This window comes from Oppia nitens, unplaced genomic scaffold, assembly GCF_028296485.1.
Source record: "Oppia nitens isolate AA-2021 unplaced genomic scaffold, nextdenovo-longstitch-racon4-pilon3 scaffold7_pilon_pilon_pilon, whole genome shotgun sequence".
Classification (NCBI taxonomy): domain Eukaryota; kingdom Metazoa; phylum Arthropoda; class Arachnida; order Sarcoptiformes; family Oppiidae; genus Oppia; species Oppia nitens.
Genome location: NW_026533251.1, coordinates 815496 through 833195, shown reverse-complemented (window position 1 = coordinate 833195; position 17700 = coordinate 815496). Strand labels below are relative to the sequence as shown.

The 17700-nt window shown below is 25.6% G+C and overlaps 2 protein-coding genes across 5 annotated transcripts; one reads left to right on the top strand and one right to left on the bottom strand.

Annotated features, from left to right (window-relative positions):
- Positions 1 to 1914: 1914 nt before the first annotated feature.
- LOC128963071 (serine/threonine-protein kinase tousled-like 2) lies at positions 1915 to 9827 on the top strand. Of its 3 annotated transcripts, XM_054309536.1 has the most exons (10): positions 1915 to 2016; positions 2162 to 2257; positions 2319 to 3550; positions 3686 to 4049; positions 4151 to 4206; positions 6455 to 7640; positions 7739 to 8113; positions 8203 to 8405; positions 8855 to 8902; positions 8973 to 9827. In XM_054309536.1, the coding sequence occupies exons 3-10, from the start codon at positions 3434 to 3436 to the stop codon at positions 9213 to 9215; spliced, it is 2592 nt and encodes an 863-aa protein (XP_054165511.1). In that variant the 5' UTR covers positions 1915 to 2016; positions 2162 to 2257; positions 2319 to 3433; the 3' UTR covers positions 9216 to 9827. The 3 variants fall into 3 exon arrangements, with proteins under 3 accessions (XP_054165511.1, XP_054165510.1, XP_054165508.1); XM_054309535.1 differs by having other exon boundaries at positions 1915 to 2257; positions 2330 to 3550; XM_054309533.1 differs by having other exon boundaries at positions 1915 to 2257.
- Positions 9828 to 14645: 4818 nt separating this feature from the next.
- LOC128963182 (uncharacterized) lies at positions 14646 to 15668 on the bottom strand. 2 transcript variants are annotated; one of them, XM_054309678.1, is made up of 2 exons: positions 15166 to 15668; positions 14646 to 14805 (listed from the first exon to the last, which is right to left on the bottom strand). In XM_054309678.1, the coding sequence occupies exons 1-2, from the start codon at positions 15368 to 15370 to the stop codon at positions 14702 to 14704; spliced, it is 309 nt and encodes a 102-aa protein (XP_054165653.1). In that variant the 5' UTR covers positions 15371 to 15668; the 3' UTR covers positions 14646 to 14701. The 2 variants fall into 2 exon arrangements, with proteins under 2 accessions (XP_054165653.1, XP_054165652.1); XM_054309677.1 differs by having other exon boundaries at positions 15163 to 15666.
- Between the last annotated feature and the right edge of the window lie 2032 nt (positions 15669 to 17700).

Here is a 17700-nt window from a genome sequence, read left to right as displayed (position 1 = left end):
GTAAGAGAGAGAGAGAGAGAGAGAGAGAGAGAGAGAGAGAGAGAGAGAGAGAGAGAGAGAGAGAGAGAGAGAGAGAGAGAGAGAAAGAAAGAAAGAGAGAGAGAGAGAGAGAGAGAGAGAGAGAGAGAGAGAGAGAGAGAGAGAGAGAGAGAGAGAGAGAGAGAGAACTGGTAGGTATAGTATAAGTATATATAAAATATGGCTTTCGATCACAACTTTTACCAACAAAACTGAAAAACACTAATACACTATAGTATTGGTTGTATGAAAATATCATATAATATATTTCAAATATATATGTAGTACTGCACTATATATATATATATATATGACATATTGTATAAATGTCTATGTTTTCATCAATATTGCTATTTTGCATTTAATTTAAAATATTTTCTATATATATAAAAAACATATATTCATCAGTTTTGTTTTATGCATATATATATATATATATATATATATATATACTGTATATTAATATAAGTTATATCTAAAAATTGTTGGAAAAGTTATATATATTACATAAATAATATAAAACTTCTTATAATTTTTACAAAAAAAAACTTTGTCTCTATCATTGGCCATATGTATGATAATGAGAGAGTATGATATATATTTCAATATACTGTACACTGTATAGTAAATATAATAATACAGTCGACAACTGTTTTTGTATACACACATCTTAGTACACAATAAAAATTATTTTTCCATATTATGTTTTTTTTAAATACTAAATTTCAAGTTTAWATAAAAAATTTCATATATATATATATATAGACTAAATATTATTAGATAATAAAGTAAAATTAAAAAAACTGATTATATTCATATTTAAAATAATTGCAAAACAAAAATGAAAATTAATTTAATAAATAAATAAATAAATAATTKCTATAAAAATATTTATATAATAAATATTATTTATTATTATCGTTACATCTAGTATAATTTTTAATATTTTAAGTAATAATAATAATAATATTATTATTATTATTATATTATACATCAYAACACATATGACTGTACTTTGTACTGCTATTTTTTTGAATACATATATTGAAAAAAGTGCAAATAATCATATTGTAGTTATATATTATTATTTTATTTAGTTTCAGTAAAATAGTATTATATAAAAATTAATTATAAAAATACTAAATGTAGTAAAGATAATAATAATAGAAAAAAATATTAGTAGCAGTAATAACAATAATGATAATAATAGTTTTTTTTTGCAAATAGTAATAGTATAAACTATATATCTATAAATATATATAAATATAAAATTATATATATATTTAAATGTATATATAGTTATAGTTAGACATAAACAGTAGAATCGGGAATGCCTTTCAAGGACAGGCCGATGCTATGCTATATATATGTATATATGTGTCATATGTATGTTTAGTTTGCAATAATCAATGGTTTTTGTGTTGATCAGTGCCTATCTCTATATGTGTGTCCTCTGCAAGACTACATGAGCCCAATCACCCAAACGTGCATTTTATATATATTGTATACTATGTGTGGTAAGTGTCGGCCATTTTTCTATTAATAAGAATAATATCACTTCACTTCTCTCTCTCTCTCTCTTTCCTAAACCCAATAATCTCTCTCTCATTCTCTCCTATTCTCTCTCACTCACCGACTCTCTCTCTCTCTCTCTCTCTCTCTCTCTCWCTCTATCTCTGACTAGTTTTTCTCTTATTGCTCTCTCAATGCTCTCTCCCGTTCAGTCACACAATGTATACTATAATATACACACACAAGTAGTATCACTAATATATAGCGCGCACTGGTATTTAACATACAGTCTAACACACCGGAGAAAGAGAGAGARAGAGAGAGARAGAGAGAGARAGAGAGAGAGAGAGAGAGAGAGAGAGAGAGAGAGAGAGAGAGAGAGAATGTAAGCGTAAGTGAGTGAGTGAGTGATTGAGCGCATGCAGTGTTTGGCAGTGTTTTTGCAGTCAATGTGTTGTCTAAACACATCGTTTCGGTGTTCAGTATGTAAGTCCTGACTCTTATACTGTATATATATCCTAAACTATACATTCATTGGGAATGTCGTCAACAATAAGCCTAACCTAACCTTAAAGTCCTAACAATTTGTTTYTTCTGTGTGATCGGTATTATTGTCGATCGGATCTATCAGTGGCCGTAAAACTGACATATCGTTWGCCGAAAAAATAGATAATAAAAAGTTTTTTTTGTCAACCCTTTGATTTWGTCCGACACTCGGGAACTGTCTGTATGTAGTGAACCCATCGCCWGAAATCATCAGTTAATATATTTCTATTACTTTTTTTTAGTATACGATTAGGTGTCTGTGCTATCCATACATATCATTACCGGCTCTGGTGTTTGGGATACTAGTGTTGAACGGATAGCCAGTTCCCCAATTGGATGGGCATATAAACACAGTGTGGTATTTGTGTGCACTTTAATTGTTGCCAAACATCACTCTCTCACTCATCGCACACAGTAATCACGGGCACTGTTATGTCATATATGAATGATAGGAAAGAGAGAGAGAGAGAGAGAGTCACCCATAAGTCCCGCCTCATTGTGTACACCATTGCTATACTAACTCTATGAGAGAGAGAAAGAGAGAGAGAGAGCCATACATACATAGAAAACAACACAACACTCAACACTAATACACATATAATATATACAATCAAATACTGTATTGCCTTTTATTGTGTGCTTATGTATGCCTATCGAGTGCTGCAAAAAATGACAACAAAAATGTTCAACAATTTTGCCTAACATTGTATGTGTTGTCCTCAACAGTGTATGTGTTTTTGGGTGTTATAAATGTATGGCCATCACTGACCCCCACAAACACAACTGTTTGTTCAATTGAAAGTCTACGGGAATAACAAGTGAAACAATTTAAACGGATATACCGGACACTAACTACCTATMCATGAGCTGGAAGTGATGATTACACGACTACTGCCGATATCAACAACAACAACGACGACAGCACCGGTCGATGAGGAGGACAGCCATTGTTGTTGTTGTGCTGATGGCTGCCATCGTTGGTGTTGTTGTTGATGAGATACCTGTGCTGTTGTTGTTGTGATATATAATTTGTTTGTAATTTATTTAATAATAATAATAATATATGATATTATTATCCAATTATTTTTTGGAGATCAGCAGCACTACTACCAGTGGTGTACAGCACAGGGATTGTATGAAATTTGTTTTTTTATTTAGTAAACCACTGTCTTTGGTGGTGATGTGTATCAACTGAAATACTCTGATAATAATAGGCAACAAATAAAACAGTGATTATCTCTAATCATAATAACAGATAACCTAATAATATCATTAATAATAATAATAATAATAATAATTATAAAGTTTTTAAAAATTTGTCTCAAAGAAAGTGGACGTAAAGATAAAGTAGTTATTGATGTTGTCGTCAGTAATATACTCCTCGCAAGTCATGGATAATATACCGCAATGTCCGCCGTCATTAGACCCGAGAAAACAGGAACTACTGGAGGCCAGGTTTAAGGGCGCTCAACGGGTACGACCAATCGGTTTTTTATAACAAYATTTTCTAACCATTGATGTGATTAGCTATGATTGTGTCCATCAATTGGTTTTTAGTTTTATTTATGAAATTTATCCATTAATTTCTTTTTTTATTTRTCAATTGTAGGTCATATTTGGCCATTCAGTTCCCGTAATACAGTCCAACTCGAATTCGTTGACGAATCCGATGTTGGCCTCGCCTCAGGTTCTCGGCAACAACTCGGGCGGCAGTCAATCGTCATCGGGACACACGCCCAGCCATAACTGCGACAGTAATCTATCGACGGCGTCGGTCGGCAGTCATAACAGCGACAAAGACAACAACGCGTTGAGCGGTGGGGCCACTGGTGGYGACAGTACGCCTGAAAAGTGTCGTCCGTCGTCCAATCAGTCATCTACTGGCACACCGAACAGTGGCCAACAGTCCCAACATATTGAGCGTAAACGCCGAAAAAAGGCCAACGAAGTGGCGACCGAACAACAGGCCAACGGTTACCGATTTTTTTGATTATTTTTTTGAGGATTGTGTGAATAATTTTGTGCTAATTTAACAATTTGTTTGTTTGTTTGATTTTTTCGGTGATATCTATAGCATCAAAGCAAATGCGTGTCAATGAAGGAAATAAGAAAATTAATGAATATTTTAAGGTATGTCTGATTTTTTGTTGACTTTTCTTTATTGTTTGGTTGTGTTATATATAAATTAAACGACATATTAAGTGCTTGTTTGACATCAAATCTTAAGATTATATTTTTAAATATTTATTAATTTATATTTTGTGATATAATTACTGTTTCATTGTGTTGAATGAAACATTTATAAAATGGTTTTTTATTAACAGTATATTAATTACTTGTTTTTTTAATTTTGATATTTAAAAAAAATATGAAATGGTGTTTAATGTATGAAATTACAATTTTTTCAAACGTTTTATGATTTTTTTCTCTAATATAATAGACGTAAATTTTTATGTGTGGGTATCTTGACTACCAGTGCAACCATTATCTAGATAATAGATTATTTATAACAACATTACACTTGAAAATATGTAAATATCTAACAGCTATTATACCTGTATTATAATACAATTATTAGCATATATATATAATGCTAATATAATTTTCAATCACTTCCCCCAATTTATTATTTTCTAGACTAAACAAAATGGACTAAAAATAGTTATAAGTAAAGTGATAAATATATAATGAATATGATTGATAAATGAAAAATTTATTACCGGTAGTATTCAAATATTTTAGAAAATTAATTGAAATATACAGTTAAATGACGAACTAGTTATGACAAATCAAGTGATACTATTAGGAGATGATAGTAAACATAATAAGCTATTTAATTCATATACTTTAGTTGTTTTAAGTACTACTTTACTATACACAGTATATTATATACTATACTACTGTGTATTATTATCGGATTATAGAAAACAAAATGTGTTTTATGTTTTTCAAATGATTATCATTTTGCTAATTCAAAATGTCCACATAGTATTATTTATTAGGGACAGGTAGATACGATTTTCTAATGTGGATGTATGTATGTATAAGTAGGGATGTACCCGAAAGTTATGCTATAAAAATTGTGGTAATAATATTATGATTTTATTTTTCTGTTTAAATGTGTTAGTTAGGGGTTTATGTTTAATTGTGGATAATATTAATGTACTTAAGTTTGTTTTAAACATTTAGTAATTAAATCTTTTATTTATTCTCAATTTTTTGTTTCAAGTAATTTGAAAATTATAATCATATATTTTATATACTAGTGTTATTGGTTTTTATGTTTTCATTATATACAGTATATAGTGTATTAATATATACATTTTATAGTTTATTTTTATTAGACAAAAATGAAATGTTTTATTTTTTGTTTGTTGTRTGTCTCTTAAATAAAATTATATATATATATGTATAATATTTATTAAGTTTAGCACAAAATAAAAATTTGAGTCTCTTTTTTAAAAGTCATTAGACTCGCTATGGATATAATGCCCACAACAGCAACAAAAACTAAACCAGTATTTTATATTTGTTTTTAATTCAATTGTAATACAGACAATATATATATATATATATATACGTGTATATACTATATATATCTATATATACAGTAATAATTAAAAATATTTATATGAAAGAGATTAAAGAAATTATAACGCATATTGTTGTTGTTGTTATTATTATTATTTATTTTATTATTATTRTTATATTCAATATGTATATAATATTTTTTTGTGCTTTTTTAATATGAATTAACACTTTAAACACCATTTTGTTATTTTGATTTGCATATCATTAATAATTTAGTTTTGATTTGTTGAGAGAGAAAAGGATATGCAATTCAATGAAAATAAATAGCAAATAATTTTTTTTCATTACTACTTGACTACTAATATCATTAATATATAACTTATATATGTTATATATATAATGTTATAACAAATATCGTAACATTTTATTGAAAAATTTATTTTTATAATGAATTTGTGAGCTAATAATAAAAGCCATTTTACTTACAAAAAAGCTGTACAACATTTATAAATATATGTATAGATATATATAAATATATATATATATATATATATATATAACTTATATAATATAAGTCAAACAAACATTTTATAYACTATATTATAATGAATAATAATAATAATAATAATCACATAAATAATGTTTAAACTAAACAAAATTTGATTATATTTGTTGGTCCTATTGTTAACGTATTAAATATACATAATACAGACAATTAGCAAATTGCATACAAATAGTATATACATAATAAATATTAGTATACCATTAGCTTTTAATTTATACTCACATAGAATATGATAATACAATTAACATTTGTTATATATTTTTTCGGTAAATATAATAATAGCACTCAAGTCCTAGTCGTTACGGTGGATCCAAAAGTCCGACCGGAACTCATAATTTTTATATGTATCCGCCGTCGTCACCGAGCGGTAATCATCAACCGCCGCCCGGCCTCAGCACACTCGGTTCGCCCACAACAGGTGTACCGATTGCAGTGGCCAGTGGTGATTTATCATCGATGATGGCACCACCAGTTCCCCAGCAACGTCAGCCAGTCGGCAATTCCACGAAAATCACGCAGCAAAGCTGCCAACCTGCTGTCCTCTCGGCCGGCAACTTGTATTCCCAATCGTACGCCACGACAACCGCTGGAGGCGTACGCGACAATAACCAGACAACGTCGCAGACGTCACTGCCATTGCTACGCGAACCGGTACAGGTGTGCTCCAGAGCGGTACAAACGGACTTATCGATCAAGTCGTTGCGCGATCTCGAGGCCAAATCGGCGCACGACTTGGAAACACGCGACACGAAGATCGAAGAACTTCATCGTTCCAGTGATGAACTCAAACGGCAACTCCAGGCCCAACAAAAACTCATTGACAAACAAAAAGAACAGCTAAAGAAATGTATCGAAGTTACCAAAGAGTTACTAAAAGAGAAGTCGGCGATGGAGAAGAAAGCCGCCCGACAAAAGTGTATGCAAAATAGGTTACGATTGGGACAGTTTGTCACACAACGACAGGGTGCCTCATTTGTCGAGAACTGGGTTGACGGTCACGCCTTTACCGAACTTACCCGACGCCAAGAGCAGACCGCTGCAGCGCGAGAAGAGATTGAACGCCAAAGAAAATTGTTGGGCAAAAAGCGGCCGTCGCTGACGATCAACAAGTCCAAGACGGGTAACGGCTCGTCGACATCACTGGTCTCGGCCATGACCTTGCCCAGTACGGGCGGCTCCAATAGCAGTTCCTCGTCCCTGTCAAACGGGGACTTTCTTAAACCTGAATCTCCTAAGGATTCGGGTATGAATTGGTATGAGTACTACGAACAGGACGAGATACTGAAGCTCCGGTCACAGGCGCTCAAGAAAGAGGACGCAGATCTCCAGCTCGAGATTGAAAAACTCGAACGCGAAAGGAATTTACACATTAGGGAACTTAAACGCATCCATAATGAAGATCAGTCCCGATTCAACAATCATCGGGTACTCAACGAAAGATATTTATTATTAATATTACTGGGGAAAGGTATGTATTTTTTAAACTAACTGAAAAATAGTAGATTTATTATATGTTAATTATATGTATTATACTAATGTTTTTGTGATTTATTATCTGAYGGACAGGTGGTTTCAGCGAAGTACACAAAGCGTTTGACCTGAAAGATCAACGTTACGTCGCTTGTAAGATACATCAGCTCAATAAGGACTGGAAAGACGACAAAAAGGCCAACTACATAAAGCACGCGCTTCGAGAGTACAACATTCACAAACAGTTAGACCACCCGCGGGTCGTTCGCTTATTCGATGTTTTCGAGATCGACGCCAACTCATTCTGTACGGTACTCGAGTATTGTGATGGACACGACCTGGACTTCTATCTCAAACAACACAAGTCGATACCTGAACGGGAGGCCAGAAGTCTCATCATGCAAGTGGTTCACGCACTCAAATATCTCAATGAAATTAAACCACCAATCATTCACTATGACCTCAAGCCGGGTCAGTACATACACACYTTRATATATAAATATATCTATAATTATCTAAATAATTGTTGTTTAATATMTAATTATCTTTTTTAACAATAGGTAATATCTTATTGGGTTCGGGTACAGTTTCCGGTGAGATAAAAATTACCGATTTCGGATTAAGTAAGATAATGGACGATGAAAATTACTCGCCCGATCACGGTATGGACCTAACATCACAGGGTGCCGGTACTTACTGGTACTTACCTCCCGAGTGTTTTGTGGTCGGCAAAAATCCACCGAAAATATCATCGAAAGTAGACGTAAGTTTTAGATGCTATAGTTTSTCATTTTATTACTTTTTTTAATTTTTAATTTTACTAAACATTAGGTAAATTTGTTTTTAGTATTAATATTTATTTATTTTATATTTATAATTATTTATATAATTTTTAATTACAATAGTATAAAATATATAAATTCAGTAATATAGATTTTGTGTAAAATTTATGAAATTTAAATGGCTTGTACACTATTATTAATTTTTTAATATTATAGTATTATGTTATMTTAATTATTATAATATTATAATTAAACTAAAATTCATTCATATATATATTTTTAATTAATTCATATATCTYTTATAAATATTTATTCATTTATGATTTTTMTTTTTATGTAATTTAATATTTCCTATTTATTATTATTATTATTACATTTATATGACTTTCGTTTAATTAATTAAATTWAATTTYTAAATATTTRACTTTAGGTTTGGAGTGTAGGTGTAATTTTTTATCAGTGTCTTTATGGCAAAAAGGTATGTAATATTAATTTAATTAGAATTAAATTACTAAAAATACTTATTTGTCTCCATTTGAAACTACCAGCCCTTTGGACACAATCAATCGCAAGCGACGATCTTAGAAGAGAATACTATATTAAAAGCCACAGAAGTCGAGTTCGCCGCCAAACCAACGGTCAGTCCCGAAGCGAAAGCATTTATTAGGAAATGTCTTCAATATCGCAAAGAGGATCGCTTTGATGTGATAGCAATGGCCAACGATGAGTATCTGAAGCCAAACACCAAAAGCGGTAGAGGAATAGCCAACGCATCAGATAAAGGGTTATGAGAGGACACACTTTTATTAAACCACTTTATCGACGTTTTTTCACTTAACTCCTAATCATCTCATCAAATAAATCATAAACTCTTACCGTAATTGAAATGACAATATTTGCGAGTCATAGCGCCTCCCAACTGTTGACAGTGCGTCTGCTATCTGTGTTAACACACCATCCACCTCCCGATTCTCTACTCATCTACCAGTCCTTCAACACAACAACAACAACAAAAGAAAAATTAGGAATTTAAACATAATTACAAATATGAAAAGTGATATTTATATTATTATATTTATGTGTTTGTTTAACAAACATTTTCAAATAACAATTTCAACAAACAAATAAAACTAAAAAAGATAATTTATAACTTAATTGCTGACAATATCATTGTATAATAWAAAAACAAAGCAAACTATTTATGGGGCAAACAAACAGTGATTATATATATTATTGTTTTAAATAATAATCTTAATTATATTGATATTGTCTGTGGTTTGTTTGTGGCCCCTATTAACTGCTTAAACAAATGGACAAATCGATTGGCCTCACTGTCCGTATCACATATGGAATACGATTTAGATAAACAAACAAAAAACTGTTTTAATTATTAATTATATATATAATTATAAAAAATTTTAATTGAAAAAAATCTACAATTTCTTCTTTTATTTTGCTATTTAATTTATGACAACAAAGACGATAATATACATAAATTTAGAAGTTATTTATATTAAATATTAATAATAATAATAATAATGAAAGAGGGAATTAACATCCAATATATATCGGCCATACGTTTGAATACCCGATGATGAATGACAACAGTGCCGATAATTGTGTACAATGTTTATAAACTAATTATTTTAATTATTTTTTATTAATTATTTTCAAAAAAACGATTTGTTTATAAAACAGACAATTATTTTTCATCCGATTTATTATWATTGTAATTATTAAGTCATATTTYAATTAATATGAAACAAAAGTATGTGTGTTTTAAATGTGCTGTTAATTTTGTGACCAAAATTTACTACAACCATCACTACCATAACAACTGCTATACCGCTATTAATAACTACATCAAGAGATATACATCAAAAAAAAAAAAACAAAAAGACAGCGACAAATCAATTTATTGATTGAAATTGTGATTATTATGACAGTAATAATAGTAGTAATTATTTAAATCGAAAAATAAATAGTCTTTATTTATTAGGTTTAAAATTTTTTAATAATAATATTATGAATTATTGCTACTATTATTGCTGTTATTCATAAAAATTCTAAAACATATTGTCATTATATTTCCAAACAAATCTAATTACTGTCTCTGCTATTAAATTAAATTAATTAACTATTAGTATATTTTAAATTATATTTAAAAAAATACAAAAAAGTGTTATATATATATATATATATTGGAGACACACATAAAAACACACAAATCGATTATTATTATTATTATTATTAAAATAAATATTATAATATTGATTATTTTTTAAATTGATAATTAAAATCGATTTTTCTGTTTATATAAGTTGTTTGAATTATTTTTTTGAGTATTTTTAACTTAATAATATAATAATAATAAATAACATATTGTAGGATAACTATATGCTATATATATTTTTTTATTTACAATGCAAGCAAAAATTCATCGACAAAATTGACATTTTGTGAGAGTCATAGATATACCGTAATATTATTATTATTACAACCATTATATTGCAGTAAATTTATATATATATACTACATTGTAGTGTATAGTATACAGACAGACACTTAACACATAATTTATTATTTATAATTTGATATAATTAAACAATTATAATTATTTATTAGTTTTTTCTAAACATTAATTTTGATATTTTTTATAAAAATTATGAATTTATTTGTTTTAATATGATTTATTTTCTAAAAATAATTATCAACAAATTTTATAATTTTTATAAATGATAAACATTGGCATAATTTATAAATGATTATAATTATTTGATGTCCCTCWAAAAAATWAACAAATATATGTACATAGAGTATCGTAAATATATAAAGTATTAGATAATTTTTTWAAAATTCAAATATTTAAACATGATCATTTCAAAACATTCACTATGTATTATATATAGAGTTAAATTTTATATATATAGTAAGTTTCGAAAGTACAGTATATATATTAAAATGTTATTATACTGTAATATTGATKAAATTGTAATAAATACTGTAAAATACTAAACAGTAAATAAGTTTATTTATAATAAAATTATAAAATTGAATAATTTTTAAAGTTTTTCCTTAAAAACTATTTATTTTATTCGTTTAAGGACTTAAAATTTTTATTGAAAGTATTTTAAATTGTTTCATGAAATTATATACAAATTAAATTATTTGAATTGAAATTTGAATTYTGAACTTTAATTTATAAATGAATATTTAATTAGTATTTATTTATTATTAATTTTATAGTCTTATAAGTATTCAAATAATATTAATAATGATTGTAAATGAAATGTAACTAAAGATAATTCAATTATTTAAATTGGATTCATTATTGATTGTTTAAATTAAATATTATTTTTTWGTACTGTATAAATATAATTTTATGATTTATTTTTAAAAAATTATTTATACTGATATAATAATGCAGTATTTACATTGTATTAATTGTTTTTACACTAATAATATATGAGAAAGTTATGAAAAATAAATGATAATTTATTCATAAGTATAATTAATAAAAATTTATTTGTTTTATCATTATATATCATAATGACAATAAAATACTGTAATTAACTATTTTGTTTTTCATTCAATAGATTGCATTAATGATGATAATCTCAATACAATAATAGAGAGAGAGAAAAAAATAGTGTATTAATTAAAGTAAAAAGGTTTAAATCGAAATAATGAAAGAAAAAATTTATCATGGTTATATCATAAATATAAATTAGTCCAGCCAATCAATAGCATATAGCAACAAGCAACTATTATTATAAATAACCAATAATTATTTGTAAATATATTTTAGCAAAATTAGCAAATATTTTTGTGGCTTACATTTCACGTGCATTTTATTTTGTATCTCTATGTTAATAATCACACGACAATACTCGGGGTTGTATTGGTTATGTAATCATTTTTATACTGATAACAGTCAAAAACATAAATGGTATACCTGTGCCAAGTGCACTGGTACATAGGTGGTAAWACTATTTTTAAACAAATWAAATAAATAATAATAACAGTGCTTTGAAATATTTTTTTATTATTTTATTAAATATCAGTACAATATCATATAATTAACTAATTTCTAAAATGTCAATATATTTTTTGTTGTAAACAACTTTTTATTTTATGGTATCCATTATCGCTATGTTTCAAAATTCAAAATGATTATTATGATTACTATTATTAAATAATAATAAATCTGGAAAAATAATATTAAGTCTAATAACTTATTAGTTATATAAGATATAWATATAAATAAAATATTTTTATAATACAAATTCAAAAGTGTCTGATACCTGGGTAAACAGTCTAACTGTATAAACATTATTAACAGATTATATTTTATATTGATTTATTAGCTTATAGTATTTTGACATTTAATTATACTTATAGTAATGTACAGTATTAGAGTGATTGTGATAACATGAGGAGAGATTAATTAATTAAATAATTTTTCAATGAGTTTATTTTGTTTTTCAATATCAATTATTTTTTATATATATATATTGTTTTAAAAATATATTTATATAATATATTTTCTAATAATAATATTTTTAAAAATTGTGATTACTTTATTTTTTCAACGAAAATATTTAGTAATTCCTGATTTCTAACAAATAATATTAATTTATWATAAACTTGTTTATTAGATAATAAATATAAATTGTTTCCGTATAAATATTTTATTAAATAACTATAATWTTGATATATTAAAAACAAATTTACATATATTTGATTTGAAATTTAGATGACAGTATATTATAGAATATTTAATTAAATTTATCAATAGATAGTTTAATGCTATTTTAAGTTTGCTTAGAAAATATCATAAACAGTAAAAACTGTAGTTTACATTGCTAAGTTACATTATTAATTATCTCGTATTTAATTACAAAAATAAAAATATAAAAAAATAAAAATAATGTAACTTGAAATTAAATATTTAATAGATGATTATAAACATTTATATRTATATATATTTTATTTATTTGTGTCTGTATTTTATACTCTATTAGAATATTATCACAATTACAATATTCTGTTAAACTTGACCTTGGTGATTATTTTGTTATGTAATCTTTTATAATTAAATAGCATTATAAAATATCAAATATAACCTGTTTAAATATAATTACTATAAAAATTATCATATTTCATTTTTTTAGTAAAGTCGTATTTTAATATTTACAACATTAGTTTTTTATTACCAAATGATAATGAATTATATTRTTTACAATATTTCAGTTTAACACCAAAATTCAAGTATTAAAAAATTAATAAAATAAAAATAGTTATATTATATTAATTTATTATATTATCGCTGTTTTGATCAAAACGCGACACTTCATAAAAAACGCAATATTATTCAAAACTAAAAAATAATAAATAATTGCATATTAAACATATTTTTGTTAATATATACAATAAAACACTATTGTATTTATTGACATTGGTAATTTTCCAAATAATAAACTAAATATTTATATAAATTGATATATTAATATCACATGGGATTTTTTAATTGTTTAAAAGTTCACTTAAAAACAAAATATAATATAATAAAAATTTAATAACTACTAAAGTAGTTAAACTTACCTGGATATCAATTATGTTATTATTTTTATTGTAACGATTGATATTAACTTTAAAAATCTTAATTAATTAAAAAATAAAATTGTGAAAAGTTGTGAAAAAAAAGTTGTGATCAACAAAGTAAGCAAAACTTACATTAATATAAAAAATTCAATATTATTTTTATTGAAAGTTATCGATAAAAATCAATATACAATATCACAGTTGAGAAAAATAAAATTAACATTTAAATATAATAATAATTAAGTTTATATTTTTTTAAATATAAAATACTCAAAAGCTATGATAACATATGAAATAATTTATGCTTTATGTGTATGAAATGATTAATTATTATAAAATTTTTAATATTAATATATAATATTTTTTAAATAAATACATAACTTATAGCATGCATTAATTATTATTTAATAGAAAATATAACTAAAATCTACATTGATAAAACAAATAAGGAATAATAGTAATAATAATAAGTGTTATAATAATAATATTAGCATTAATACTGTAATAGAGAAATATTTAACATTTAATAGAATTTTAAAAAACAACAAAATTTTTTACATATCAAAAAATTGTTAACAAATATATTAATAATTATTGATTAGCAAAAATTTTGTTGTATTATTATTATTGTGTGAATTATGTGAATACCATCCCATTGTAGATAAAACAAGTTTTATCTGCCGGGACTGTGCTCGTATTGGGCAGCTAATAGACCCAGATACTTTTTGGCCTCCTCGGCTGCTGAATGATCCCGGTGCTTCCATATAAATACACGCGCTATATATATATTAAGAATATATTGTAAAATATGAGAATAAGTTATTTGTTAATCAATTGATTACAGGTAATTATCTGATGATTTTATAATAAATAATTATGCACTTTATATAAACTCTACAAGGATAATTCACATACTTTAGACTATATATTATGTTTTTATCACCAATGGAGAGATCATTTAAGTGCCTATAATTGTTATATACTTAATATCTAAGTAACTAATGTACTATACCTTTCAGTGTTTARTAKAAATTTTAATTATTATTAAATATTTAATAGATAAATCTAAAATCTAAAATATATATATATAATAGTTTTATATGACTAAAAGCAAATTGATTAAATAAAACTCACAACGTTTGGTCTTTTTGGGAATCGTACGATACTCTGCAGTATTGAAATGGTGTCTACCGTATGGCCCAAACAGTGGGTGAATCTTATTACGATCGGCGCCCCCGGACTCGTCACTAGTATCGTATAGGCCGTAACCGATCGATGCACTGGTTATGCAATGAATGGCYACCAATACTAGCAAAACAATTGACTGTAGTTTGATGTTCATTGTTGTTGTTTAAGTCGCTRTAAATCTTTTTATAATAGTTTATTTAACTTGAATTATATTATGATTGTTGTTAAAAATGCTGTGTGGCTATAGATGAGCCAACTATACCAAKTGCCAGTACGATAAATGACAAAACAAAACGATCTAGGTGATTGATCTATGTTTACTGTTATAGTTATTGTTGTACATTCACTAAACTATAAAAAATTTATATATAAAAAGGTAACTTTGATACCCGATGTATTCAATCAAATACCAAAGTTATATAACACATAAGCATTTGAAGAGCACTGATATTTATAGCTATGAGAGCACTACACATTCACTCAGCACTGGTAGGGTTACGGTTCCGTTGTCATCGACACAAACACTACATTTAAGATTATGTAGTTATTATATACACACACACACTCTTTACTTTCCAATGCATTGTTTTTGTGGAGAGAGAGAGAGAGAGAGAGAGAGAGAGAGAGAGAGAGAGAGAGAGAGAGAGATACTATAATACAACACTTCATATGAATGGTATTTCTATATCACAAATAAAAATAATATTGAAAAATAAGACTTTACTCCTATTAATAATTATTTACTTAGAGGTGGGCTTTCAATACGAGTTACATATTAGGTGTGAAACACAATTATGTTTAGTTTTTTTTAATGATTTGCGGTTTGGTTTTCCATTAAATGATTTTTGATTTACGTTTGGAAATTCATATTTAATTTGAATATTGATTAGGATTACAACAACAAATATATTTTATAAACTAACTTTAAACTGTATTTAAWYAAATGATAATTATTCAATATTGTAATTTCATATTCATTATTTAAAATCATTAATGTCATATTTATTATTGATTTATACATTAATACAAACAATATTATATAAATCATGAAATAAATTTTATGTAATAATTTCATATAAATAACTTAACAGCATAAAAACACATAATGTTAATCGTTTAAAAACTAAAAATAACATTTTAAATAATAAAYTTTTATTGATAATTCATAAACTATTAATATAATGAAAAGAAAATTAATTAAAAAATAATTTTATTAACATTTTTTGTAAATATAAATTAGATTATAAATATAAATTAAATTATAATTATAATTATGTATATTAAAAATTAATTTTAATTACAATTAATTGTTYTAAGCAATTAATTTTGTCTATTTTATTWGATAMATGAATTTTTTCTATATATCTAATAATTATATTTAGTAAATATTTTAGTTATTTTATTTATATATTGCTATATCAAAAATTATTTTTTTATATTAATTAAAACATAAACCAAACAACCAGTTAAACACATCTAATTTTTATTAAAGACATACCGGTATAGTTAATACTAACGTAAATGCCTTTTTTAGTTGAAAAAAAAAAAAACAAAATTGTTATTATAARTGATTTCATTACCTGATTGCAAAAATATTTGATCTTTACTATCTGTTTAAACAGTACTGTAATTTTCTTGTACGATATATTCTTAAGCATTATCTACAATACCTGTCCAGTAAAGCACTCATAGGTTAAGTGCTGTACAACAAAAAAACTATATTTCATACAATACTGATAAATTATGTACTCATATAGTACTAAAATCTTAAACATGCAATCATATGTATCATAATAAAACAATGTATAGATATTGTAAAAATGATTATTTAGTTTTATTTTATAATGAAAAACGTGTTACTTATTTTTTATTATGTATTATATATTTTTTCCTATTGTAGACAAACCACTGGAGTCAAGTGTCTATACCTTATGTGTTAATTTWTTAAATAGAAATAATGACAAATATAAAAAATTCAATGAATTTCTATTTATAWAATATTTTATATCAATAAATTGCACAAATGTTTTGACGCCTTTTTCTAAATAAATTAACAACTATTTAACAAAATCATAATACAAATTGACTATWCAAAGCATTAAAAAAATTATATAACTATAATTATAATCAATTTAAATAAAAAATAGGATATTAAAACTACAGTATTTTTATATGTATATCCTTAAAATAAAAACATTATTTTTTWAAATAATATCCTAAATAAAAATGTTTATTTTTTTAATTATGCGAAACAATGATTTGAATGACATCACTAACACTATTATAATAATATCACAATTTCTATTAATAAAATAAATTATATATATGTTAACAAATTTAGCTATTTTGTATTAAAATTGTATTTATTTTATTTTCATTATAAATAATTTACATATTTTATGGCTATTATTTATCATAGTTTACAATATATTATGCAATAAATTTAGTATTAACTTATGAATTAATTTTAAACTTATKAATTAA